Raw genomic sequence first — 13,221 nt, 5'->3', positions numbered from 1 at the left:
CCATGTCAACCAACTTCCACTGAAAGCCCAGGTCACTGATCATAGTTTGTAGGATGGCCCTATTAATTTTTTGTTGTGTATTTCAAGCTACCTCATACTGAAGATTCTTCCTTTCAAGCTTCTCCCTTTCCACACCACCCAAATATGTGCATCCTGGAAGCCTCAGTGATTGGTCTCTTACCAAATGCCACCCTTACCATCAGCCTCAGTGATGGGTCACTTACCAAATGCAGCCCTTACCATCAGCCTTCTCATTCGTTCTTTCTCAATCCTCTCTGTTTCTTTCTTCTGTTCACGCTCAGTATTAGCATGCCAAGTAGCCACAGCTTTGGAAAGTTTCTGAATTTTTCCAGCCACTGACCGATGGTACTCTTTAAAATCTTTAGCATGCTGCAAGATGCTGTTGAGGTATTCCTGTTAAAAGAAAATAGCCATCAACTGGGGGTGGGGAGTGACACTCTAAAAACCTAGCACTGTTACAGAAGTCAAGCACAACAAGCCAAAGCTCTTCTCACTCATTGTAAAGAGGTTAGATAATTTACTGATTCAGTAAATATCCATCTTCTTTGGACTTGATTGCTTCCAGAAGACTATTTCAAATTCCAGTACAAACTCCAATACAGAGAGCTTTGGCTATTGGGTAGTATACAAATGTAATTAGTAAGTAAGTAAGCAAGCAAGCAAATAAATAAAATGTATTTAAACAGTGAGAGAAGAAATGTCCATGTTGGACTCCAATATGGGCAAAGCCACACAGCAATCTCTCCACCAAACCACTAGGCACTCATTGGGCCAACTGTAGGTTGATAACTTTGGGGAGACCATGGCTGAGTGGTAGAGTACCCGCTTTCCATGCATAAAGTCCCAGATTCAATCCCTGGCAACTTCAGGTAAAGCTGAAGATGACTCCTGTCTGAAATTCTTGAAGGACACTGCTAGTCAGTATCGACAATATTGAGCTAGATGGAGAACTGACTCCGCTTAGCAGCTTTCTGTGAATTAGCAACTAAGAATTAGTGTGCTCTGTCTTTCAGATCCAAGGAAGGGAATTCGTCAGTGGCATTTCTGTCAATCAGACATCCAATCATGGGAACAAGTATGCTCTGTCTCTTAAGGGTCGGGGGGGGGGGGGGAGACACAGACTCCTCTTAGAAAGGGGATATTCAAACTGTTTTCACAGTAGTACAACGTGTTAACTGTTGCCTTTCCTGCTGGCTCTTCCACCACTGTGCAAGAAACCACATAACAATGTCAATTTCCTGGTTACCCATACATGGCATGATAAGCAGCTTTCCATAAGAGCGACTGCTGGATCCCTAGCAGATTACTACAAACTAAATGCAACGAACAATTTAATGAAACAAACAGACCAGTTGCTGAAAGTGAGATACCTGGTGTTTCTGTCTACGTTTTCTCTCCTGTTCTATCTTCTGTTGTTTCTCAAGTTTTTCAGTCATTCGGGCTTCTCTCAACGTCTGGCGCTTGCTGCGTTTGTAGGCTTTAGAGTTCAAAGCAGTCTCCAAAGTTGTGTCACGACGCATGCAGGCTACCACCTCTTGTCTTAACTGTGGACCAGGAGAGGAAGACTTTAGAAGTAAATCATCTTACACCAAAGGAATTTAACTGATAAAAGAGCACACTGAGTTTTTCAAAGAGCTGTTTCCATTCTGATCCATTCTGTTCTAGGTATCCCAGATCTAAACATGACTAGATTTCTAGACTCTAGACCACAGTTTTGCTGATCAAGTTAACCAGTATAGTTGATCTGAGAAATCACCAAAGTAGTAATTAATGAAGGAAAACAAGCATTATTCATTCAGTTCTTGAATGTGTATACAATATAATAAAAAGGTAAAGTTGTCCCCAACCAGTCGTGTCCGACTCTAGGGTGCGGTGCTCATCCCCGTTTCTAAGCCGAAGAGCCAGCGCTGTCCGAAGACGCTTCCGTGGTCATGTGGCCAGCATGACTGAACACCGAGGTGCACAGAACGCTGTTACCTTTCCCGCTGAGGCGGTACCTATTTATCTACTTGCAATTTCTTGCTTTCGAACTGCTAGGTTGGCAGAAGCTGGGACTGAAGACAGGAGCTCACTCCGTCACGCAGCACTCGGGTCTCGAACTGCTGTCCTGCCGACCTTCCAGTCTGCAGTTCAGCGTCTTAACCACTAAGCCACCGCAGCCCCTATACAATATAATAGTGTAATTCAAATAATTTATTGTCTCTTTGGTTTCACAGACTTTGTATGCATATATTTTCTTTTATTTTCTCTTGTTTTGCTGTTGTCATGTGGTTCTGCCTCCCCACAAAAAGTCCATCAAAATTATTCTTAGAAAGAGAAGTTAACATCTAGATTCTACCAGGATATCAGTAGTGTACAGGCTAGTAGTGTTGAGTTTGGAAATGGAAGATCCAGGTTTAAAATCCCACCTCAGTCAACTCTCACTTGTAATATAAACATGGGGAAGTCACTCTTCCTAACCTACTTTATGGGGCTATTTCAAACAGTAAAATGATAAATTATTTAGTATTATTTAATATTTTTCTTAGCCGCCTTTCAAAACCATAGTCTTCCCAAGGTGGCTTACAATATAAAACACCAATATTGAATATCAACAAAATTTAAGTGTAAAGCGTTATAAAAAGGATGATGATGATGATGGCTTCCCCGCACACACACACGCCATAGCCAGAATCCAAAGAGTCATCTGCAGAAACAGAATGGAACTCCTGTGCATACAAGAGGGTTGCTGATGTGTCTCCTTCAACTGCAACCCCACCCACATTAAATGCTGTTCTAGAGGGTCTTCTGAGTCACATTATTCTGACTTCTGAATAATGCTTGTTTTCCTTCTAATTAATTACTACTTTGATGGTTTCTCAGATTCAGCCGGTTAACTATACCGGTTAACTTGATCAGCAAAAGGGTATGAGGGGCTGAAGCAGGAAGGTAGAGGAAAAGTGTATGTCCTTTTTGATCCCGCTCTGTGAGCCTTGAGAAGTAGTCTTGTAAAGCTAACTTAATAGACGGACTGAGAAGAAAGGGGACATGAGAAAAATAACTGTACATGTCCCATAGAGTCCATTACATGGATTCTTTGAAATACATAGAAGTTGGAAAAGCCTGAAAAAACAAAGGGCAGTATCCAACAGTGTCATTGTGCAGAATGTGCAACTGCTTGTACAATGGGTTGTAAAACCATAATGAACAGCCGCTTGTGCAACCACACTTATGCAAATGTAACTTTAGTTCGATTTGTTCTTGCGCATAGTTCAGAACCTAGTTTCTGGCAGCACAATGTCATTTGCACTAATGGAATCACACAGTTGGATACTGCCCAAAGAAAAATGTTACCTATTCTGCTTGTTTTAATGACGGCTCAGTTTACTGCCGCTGTGTTATAATGAAGATAGATTCTGATCACAGTCTCTAGCATTTTCATATGAAGACACTGGGCTGGTTTGCATAACACAACAGCCCACCATGGGTTGTTTAACCCACAAGGAGATTGCAGCACATGCGGGCACATTTTTGCATATCCAACTCCCACTCAGGCATTGTCGTCTCATCTGAACCTGGTGGGCGTGGGTTATGCGAGGGCTGCTTAACCCTTGCATAACACACGCTCCCCAGATTAGCATGACACAACAACCCATAAGCAGGGGTTGGATATGTAAAGTGGTGCCTTTGGGCACCGTGGCTCATCGTGGGTTAAATAGCTCATGATGAGTCATGCCGTCTGAACCAGGTCACTGGGTTGGGTCTTATAAACCGTGAGCAAATCTCCACTCATGAAATAGAGCTTTCCTGCCTCCTCCACTTTGTTGCAGCCACACATTCCCCATAAAAAGACCTCCCGAGTGTTGGGGAACCTTCCAGAATGGTGGTTAATGTGTCAGGTAGGGGGCTGCAGGAGAATCAGCAAAAATCAGGAACCTCCCTTTGTGTAAACAGAAGTGTTCTTCCACCAGTGTGGGGCACTGTTGGATCCAAATATGGAATTAAGGAATATATTTCAGGTAAGCAAAGAAAGCACCCAAAACATCAGATACGCATATTCCATAAAAATATTTTTGCTTTTTTCTTCCTATATTTTCCTGTTCAAATAAAATGTATACCCCCAAAAACTATAATAAAATACTGTTGCTATAATTACTTTTACTGAAGATCAGTTACATTGCCCTGAAGTTTATTTCTGTCAGACCCACATTGCCTTGTTGTGTCAGCTCAGAAATGTTAAAGCTGAGATGCACAAGCAGCTGCACCAATATACAACTAAAACATATGGGCCATGATCCAACCAAAGCTAAGCACTTTTCAGCCTGATTGGTTTTAATGGGAGACATACGCATGTTCTTAAGGGCACAATCCTATACTCAAGTTCCTCTTGCTGAGGGGCTCTACGATTGGCAGAAGCCCTGCTATGCCAGCAGAATGCAAGACATACCACCACCATGGCAGATATACCAGTGGAAGGCCTCAGATATGCTGGCAGAACACTCCATCAGTGTAGCCATTTTCCTGGCAAAGATATGCCAGCAGAATGTCTGCAACAGGGTAGAGCTGTGACTGGCATGGAGCTTATGCCTCTCCTCCTCCAGACCATGGCTACGCCCCTAGCTGACAGCACAACTTTACACCCATCCCAGAACTGGCACAAATAATTTCTCCCCCACTGACTTCAATGGGAAGGGAAATAATTAAAAATAACTATTCCTGCATCAATGACCACCTCACTCACGTCAACATGACAAAGTATAGGATACGGTGTAAATACCTGGTCACAGCACAGCACCACCAGTATATGAGCCCTATACAGGGAGACAGGACTACACAGACTACACAGCAGACAGGGTGTGTAGCATGGAGCTATATTTTGTGCAAAGGGAGAACTTTGCACAAAACAGCCTGTCTCCAGAACACTCATAGGAACCTGAGCGCATTGCTAACACTTCTCTGCCTGGAACCCAAACACCCAAGAGTGACCTCTCCCATCCCCTGCCCCACACTTCACGCCAAAAATCTGGGGGTGCCAAAACAGAGTGTCCCACAGGCAAGAAAGGGGACAGGGAGCACTTGTTGTGAAGTATGACTGCCGTAACTGTCTCCCATGTCTGCCTCCAAACCCTTTCCCATATGTGAATACTATGACTAGTTTCTGCACACATAGTTCCACTGCAACTCCCAAGGAAAGAGGAGTGAATATATTAGCCCCTGTAGTTTCCCCCTTCCCCCTGGGGGGCAGGGGGAGCTGAGGCATGAGGACTGAGCACTCAGGGGGCACCATTCCTTCTTCCATCTCATTCCCTCACAAACACCTACTGTGCATCCAGGGCTAGGGACTGTGCAGTCCAGCTGTTGACTATTGCTCATTACGCGCACACACTCTATTTCTCTGTGTCTCCCATTATTCTTCACTGGCTACTCTCCCACAGGTTTAGGATCCATCTTGTGCAACCTGCTCCATGCAGACCATGAGGGAAGCCCACCTCATGCCCAGAAGCAGAGACCAGGATGCTCCCAGCTATTCCACTGTGGAGTTTGCAACCTGCTTCTTCCAGGCATGTTCCTGTACCCTTGCAAGCTCTTTCAGACAGTTATGGAATAGGTGGAAGTGTCCCTAACATGGAAGTGGGGCCATAAGGGACACTGCATCTGCTGCCCTGCATTTTCTGTCTTGTGTATTCCCCCTCCTCTCCCAAGCTGAGCTCCGATAGGATATAGAGACCACTCCACCAACATATCTCCTCCCCACAACCCCGCACACTTGGGCAAAATTGGCATATAGTATTGCTCTGCCCATCTCTCCCAGTGGCATCAACAGAACTTAGAAGTGCTTAACTTTGATGGGTTCATGCTAAGGATGTATGAATCCCTTACCTTATTCTGTTCCGGGGATCCATGGGGGGCGGGGGAGGCGATCCGTCCCTCCACCCAGAATCCTCCCTAGCTGGGTCTGCTACACGGCAAGGCCGCAGAGGTGCCGGCCTGCTGCGGCCGCAAATGGCAGCCGTCGTAGCAGCCGCCATTTGCATCCTTGCATTAGGCTGTGATAGGCTATGTAAGTATTTATGTAGCCTATCACAGGAAAAGGTAGGGACGCAAATGGCATAGCAGCCTCCATTTGCACCCCTGCTCTTTGCCGTGATAGGCTACGTAAGTATTTACGTAGCCTATCATGGCCTAATGCAGGCACGCAAATGGCAGCCGCTACGACAGCCACCATTTGCGGCCGCAGCAGCCCAGCAGTGGCCGGAAGACAAGCCGGAGCCACCACCGCCGCATTCGCCACCGCATCCACCACCAGGTAGGTCCGTCCTGGGGGGGGGTGGATTTTGGGGGGGCCTATTCCGCCATGGACTCCGGGGGGCCGGATTCCAAAGAATCCGGCCTCACTGGAGTCTGTGGCAGATTTCTCCAACATTCCTAGTTCATGCCCATGGCATTACAAAGGCACCACAAAGATGGCATCACAAGCAGATACAACAAGCATTTAGAATGAAGGTGCTCCTTGACCTTTAAGATACAATGCCTCTGGACAAGGTATCAGCTCACTTAACAGAACTCATCTCATAACTAGAAAAAAAGCTTTTTTTTCAGCAGAACGCATTACCTGGCGCTGGAAATTCAGTAGCCTAAGTGCCTTCAGCTCCACTGTGGCTTTAGTTCGCAGATCTGGAGGCAAAGAGCCAGGCAAATTTTCTAATTCCTGAATTCTGTGAGCAATTCGAGCCTGAAGCCTAAATAGGTAAGGACACAAGAAAAGGAATTAGAAAAGAAATTAGATTAATTTGCCAATTCCAGGTCTATTTGACAGTCTCTTGATCTCTCTAGGGCTGCGATCCTATTCACAGTTTTTGGGAGTAAGACCAATTGAACTCAGGAAGAGGGGTTTTTTTTGGAGAAAATATCAAAGGCCTGGGCTGCACTCATATACACACTTGATGCAGAAACATGTAGAGCTTTCAAATCTTGATATTTATATCCCAAACAAGTTGATTATAAATTACTTGAGAATTAACAGTCAATCTGAAAACGTTTTGAATGATACAACAAGTATGAACAAGTAACTGTACAACACTTTGAACCATACAAAGTATGTTTGTTGAATTTAAGGTAAAAATCATATATGGGAATCCTCTAACAATCTTAAAATAATTTCCCCCCCTCACATTGTTGCAGAAGACACTTGCGGAGAATGCGAGAGAAAGAGAGAGAGATGGAAATGGGAAGAATAGTTTCCAATCAGTTTTGTTTCTTTTCAAATTAAACCAGCCTCAATTACAGCCATTGAAAAAAGGGGATATGGTTTTAGGTCCATCTGAAAAGAAGTGGCATGGCATCCCACCCTATTTCTTGCACTAGACATAAAATACACACCCACGTCTGGCAATAAATAAGGAAAATGTCACTGCCAATAATGGCAATTTACTGGTGCGCCATTCAAATACCAATAAATTAACACAATTGTGTGCTATTCCTTGCATATCTTTTATCAGAGTACAAAGAGGCAAGAATGAATGTTAATGATGTTAATGAAGTAGTTGGCAGCCGCAGTATGAAAAGTTGTTAACTAAGCAAAATGTTAAGAGCCGTGGCAGTCTGGCACCAGACAGATTGCTGAAACATATAACACTTCTAAAAGCCAACTGAATACTAACATGACACATACACTAGGAATCTAAGGCACCCCTTCTTCAGTGCCAGAGCATGAAGCCAAGCCCCTCCAAAAGCCAAGAATGCCTGGGAAGTAGCACATCACATGGCCCAACAACTTTACTGCTGATTCTTGTTGGAGCAATTGCAATAGCTCCGGACATGAGATCATGAGCTTCCAACTCCTGGCTGGGAGCTGCTGCAACTCCTACAGCAGCAGTGGTCACTGCAGGGCCACTGGACCATGCACTACATAACAGATGACTGCACAGCAATGCCTCCTCCATCGAAGTGCAGGTGACAGCATCTTTACACACAGATGCACCACATGTGAAATAGCTCCCACGACTTCAAGAAGCCACTGGATGGGGTTGCTTATTGACCTCCATTAGAAACTCTACTATTAAAGACTCTTCATTCAAATTCATTTTCCGAGTGATTCTAAAGCTTGAGAGAGCCAACATATTAAACCAGAATTCTTCATTTCCTTCAAAATCAAAGATATGTATTAATAGTTTAGATGTCTATTAACAGTCTGGACAAAATAAAAATGCCACAGCTTGGAACTTGGGAGGGCCCAGCTGCCCAAGACAAATAACAATTCGAAGCTCTATGCCACTATTTTGGCTATTTAGATTCTAGTGGAAACAGATTTGAACGTAACAGTATTTAGCTACAAAATGAAAATCTGAACCTTTAACATTTCAGTGGGAAATCTCTTTTCTATCTTTCTGGCATTACTTTTTAGACATTGTACCATCTTCCTAACCCAACAAGTTCCAGTGAGCTCCCTGCTAACCATAGTAAACAAATGGGCAATAGACCCTCAAGACAAGCTTCCTACTCACAGCCCCTCTGTCTATCTATCAATATTTCTAGGCCACCAATAAGCGTGGAACTCTCTCAAGGTGGCATACAAGATAAACATCACACGAAGTGGATACAATTTTTTTTAAATCCCCAGCAGTCCCTCCTCTCCCTTACCAGTGGTGAAGCTGTTCCTCAACATCAGCCTTAGCTGCAATTAAGGTTTAACCCACAATTTGAAAACCATTTCAAATTGTGGCTTCAGTTTCTAGTTAAAATGCTCACCCCCTTAACCATGATTTAGATCTGTGCCAACAAAGTGCTGTGTTTAGGGAGGAGGGATTTTTTTCTCCAGTCAGGAAAGGGACTGCAGGGAGGGAGTACACCTCCCTGAGCATGGCTCCAAACAGGTTAACAGGTAGCCAATACAACAGCTAAATTGCTCCACTCATCCTGACTAGCCATGCAAACTAACAGGCAGCAGTTACGGTTTTTATTGGCATTGTGTTTTTTTAAAAAACAAGTATAATTCTAATGTGGTGTTCTAATTTTTTATTCTTTTATTTCTCGTATTCCCTGCTCCAAAATCTGTTCTAAGATATGGAGTGGCATACAAATATTGTCAATAAATAAATAAACATTTGTAAGCCAACTGAAATACATAAACAGGTACAGTGAAGAGCAGAAGGAATGTATATTCATTGTTAGCTCAAGGCAGCATTTACAAAAGAAAAATACAGTTTTTCAGGCAAAACGGTATATGGTGTTTGCCAGCGTGCATCCCCCTTTTTTTTTTCCTTAAGGGGTATCTGATTCTGCCTCTTGCGTTATTAGGATAAGGAAATTCCATGGCTGTTAAGAAAATAAAAAATGGGAGATATTTCCTTACTGTAATATGGCAATTTGACATGTTTACTATCCACAGGCACTTCTGAAAGTAGACTGTGGTCTACAACAGATAACTGCCTTAGGTTTGTTGATCAGACGTTTGTGGGACTGCTGGAATAAAATAACTATGCACTTGTTCCATAGGGCTTTCATATGCTTGAATGACTACTTCTATGTGAAATGCAGTGGAGCACTGAATGAAAGTAATATCTTTTTTAAAATGCTCTTTCTGCAATTGAAATTAACAGCTGCTGCAATAGAAGCAGAAGGAAAACAGTACAGTAGGACTTTCAATGTACAATCCAAGAAGTATCTGAGGGCCAGTTATTCCATACAGCTTTTTCTGGATGGTATCATTTCAGACAATAGGTGAGGGAAGGACATATTTTCAATACTTCCCCATGGATAAAACTACTGCACATAGAACACAAGGAAAAATCTTCAGACTAGCATATCTTCCCCCCACCCACATTCAGTGAACATGTACCTTGATTCTCCTGAAAGTATAAATTGGGTCTGGTTCAACCCATCAGGAGTAAGAAGGGCACATTAGAATTCCACAGGCATTGGAGATAATTATAATCAAGGAGGGGTTACACACTTTTTGCCCAGGGTTGGTAGATAAATTAACTATCCTTGTATTTAAAGTACTACTTCTCTCCAGACAATTTCGCCTAACTTCAATGGGAAACTGAAGGTAGATAAAGAATTCTAAACTTTCTCATACAACAACAAAAAGATGTAATACTCAATAACTACAGGAGCCTCATTTGGTATCCTCAGGAGTACAGAAAATTGCAGCAGAATTAGGTCAGGCAGGGTTTTTTTCATACAGATTGAAGAGCAAATCAGGGAAGGGTTACTGTTCTGGCAAGAAAGAATTCCATTAAAGGCAACCGATATTTGTTCAGGTCCAGAGGAGAACTTTATGATTCCTAGTAGGAGAGTTATTTGTTCAGAAGATAACGCTAGTACATTTTGTTCCTTGAAATAAGTGCATGACACTTACAAAAAACCCCTATGATTTTTAGGTCCCTCTGTAATTGGACTGCTTGGTGAATGCAGAAAAAATAGAGCAGTAACAGGGGGAAATTATTCTATAAAATTAACATGTTTGGTGTCTTCTGTGCCTCCTGACTTCACAAAGAAAATAAAAGCTGCTCTGCACATCCAAAGAGAGAAGTAATTGACAAATGCAGCTGCTGTTCACCACTGCATATTGTGCCACTTCAGAAAACCTGGTTCTACAATACAGATATTTTTAAAGTTGGGACAGAATTGGGGGTGGGAGGAGTCCTCTGAATCCATCAGCAGTTAGTCCTCTTTGATCAGCTTGTTTTCGCTAATAGTTATCACTTGATGCCTTCAATGCAAACTACTAAATTACGCTATTAACCCATTTTACAAGCTATGTGGTGTCCTATGCAAGGTCATCCATCAGATATAAGAGCTAAAGATACCTAAGGGGACAATCCTATGCATAATTAGAAAAAAAAAAACCCTACAGCTCCCAGCATACCCCAGCTAGTATGGCTGGCTGGAGGGATGCAGGAGCTGTAGCACTTTTTTCAGTTTAAAAGTGCAAAGGATTGTGCCCTAAGCTATCAAAAGTTTAGTTGAACAATTTTGAGTAAGCCAGGCATTTTAAAATACAGTAACACTTTTTAGCATACAAAAAGCCTTTAGAAGGTTAGACCAGAATTCCTTCCTTTTTCTCAGGTTGGCAACAGCTCAAATATTATTTACTTGGTTATTTATCATATTTACGAGTCGCTTGGTAACAAAAATATTCCCTATCCTGGAAATGCAGACTTCTCATCTCACTCCACCGCTGCATCTGGAACCGACCATATATTTCATGCAATTAAGCCTTGTGCGAAAAGGGCTCTCTGTGTAATGAATGCTTTTCCTAAAGCAACTCTAGAGAGGTGGTGGGGAGTCTAGTCCTGAGCAAAGTCTTTCTTCAAAAGAGTCTGCTGCCTCCTAGTGGATGGAGTGCCTCCCAATGTCTGGCAGCAACAAATAGGGAAAACATTGCCATTGTGCATCCCTGATTCACAACATGGAAACTATGGATGCAAACAAGAGGCAAACTGAGGGCCAGTGCTGCAAAACCTAATACAGCAAGAAGAAAATCCACAAACAACACTGAAAGATGCAGTAAACCCATGACGAAAACATGGGGACCTACCTTTTATTATAAAGTATGAAGAAACTCTTGAGACTGAGCCCTCTGCACCAGTCCTTGTCATCTAACATAGCATTTCTGCTAAATATATGCTAAAACAGTCGGCTTAAATAGAGTTAACATCACATTTGTTAACCACCAGGCTGGTGCAGATGTAGTAATAGTTTCCTTTTACTTTGGCCCCATCTACACGAACCTTTTACTCTGGGGTGGCTCCAAGTCAAGGTCCCTCGGGAAAGATGATGCAGTCGCCACTTCACAGCCATCCATGGTTTTCTCCCAGAAAATGCGGATTTCCAAGGAGGTGGTCTGCTGCGATGCTTTTCACTTGTGGTGGGTTTCCCCGCGGTTGCGAGCTGTCTGTTCCTTCCCCAAACAGACGTCACATTTTGCAGTGGGCATGTTGTAGGCGTGCGTAGTGCTTGTGTCACTCTGTGATGCCCCTTTACCCCCCCCAGTCCCTTCGCAGCTGTGCAGTTACAGAGGCACAGAGAGGTGTTTTCATTTATTTAATCACACTGTTGCACATTTTTGCAGATTCGTATCTTTGCGATGGTTGCTTTAGAGTCAAGAGTCCAAGGGCCAGGGAGGTCTTGGGGGAGGACCAACTTCGCTCCAGCCACCATTTTGGAGCAATGGCTAGGCACGTACCACTCACACGAACCATCACGAGAGTCTCAGGTTGGGGAACTGACAGATGGCGTGGAAATGAAGGAGCACAGAACACCCACTTTTTACCTAACGAGGGACGAGCAGACACAACAGAACCCCTAAAATACGCAACACCCACTGAGGTGTCGTACCCCCATGCTCACAGGCCTGCACAGCTGTGCACTAAAGTATAATGGCAAAAAAGAGGGCACAGCAGAGACTGTTAGGGAAGCTCGCAGTAAATCGTGAGTGTATCCCAACAGAAGCTAATTCGAAGCTGAAATGCTGCACAGTTGAGATGGGATGAAGGCTGAAAACAGTGCCATGTAGACGGGGCCTCTACCATAGTTAGCAAACTGGCAAAACAAGCTTCCCAATCACAGACCCTTCTATGCTCTCTTAACAGTAGTTAAGCTGTTCATCAGCACCAGCCTTAGCTGCAATTTAGGTTAAGCCCATGATCTGAAATTCATTGCAAAGGGTAGTTTCACATTCTAGTTAAAAATGGGACTCTGGCTTACCTATTATGTTGGTTAAGGTCTGTGCTGACAAAAAGCTTAATTGTGTTTAAGGAGGAAAGGGAATTTGCCTCAGGGAGGAAAGGGAACGTAGGGAGGGGGAATTTGCCCCAGACTGAAAAGGGGCTTTAGGGAGGGAGCACACCTCCTTGAAATGGTTCCTGACAGGTTAATCGTGTTTAACAGGGAGCTCATGTTACAGCTATATTAACCTACTCATCTTAATAAGGTCCATCCGTAAACCAAAAGGTAAAAGTGAGGAAAACAACACTTGTAATGTAATTGAAACATATACATCTAAGAAGGGTATATATGCCAACAATACCAAATTATCTGCACTGTCATTAATTTAAAACAAACCATACCTTGGCTTTACTGAAAAAAACAAGGTACAAGTTTTATGAAGAAGTTTTATGAAGAAGAAGTTTTATAAAGCAGCAGCAGCCAAACAGCTTTCACATAAAATAAGGAAGGAAGGGACTGACAGGTTTTTTGTTTTGTTTTAAATTGCTA

At 43.1% G+C, this 13,221-nt stretch overlaps 1 protein-coding gene across 3 annotated transcripts in view; it reads right to left on the bottom strand.

Moving 5' to 3' along the window:
* Nucleotides 1-13,221, bottom strand: part of SMARCA2 (SWI/SNF related BAF chromatin remodeling complex subunit ATPase 2) — a 147,132-nt gene that overhangs the window by 93,476 nt on the left and 40,435 nt on the right. For all 3 annotated transcript variants that reach the window (XM_084834397.1, XM_084834399.1, XM_084834398.1), the window contains 3 exons: nt 6,614-6,740; nt 1,392-1,565; nt 241-414 (listed from right to left, as the gene is read on the bottom strand). In XM_084834397.1, the coding sequence (XP_084690523.1) occupies nt 241-414; nt 1,392-1,565; nt 6,614-6,740 (475 nt within the window). The remainder of the gene's footprint in view (nt 1-240; nt 415-1,391; nt 1,566-6,613; nt 6,741-13,221) is intronic.

The sequence above is a fragment of the Heloderma suspectum genome, chromosome 2 (assembly GCF_057233095.1).
Source record: "Heloderma suspectum isolate Gila_16-S chromosome 2, 16-S_ref, whole genome shotgun sequence".
Lineage (NCBI taxonomy): Eukaryota > Metazoa > Chordata > Lepidosauria > Squamata > Helodermatidae > Heloderma > Heloderma suspectum.
Note: the sequence above shows the minus strand (reverse complement) of the source record. Positions and strands in the feature narration are given on the sequence as shown.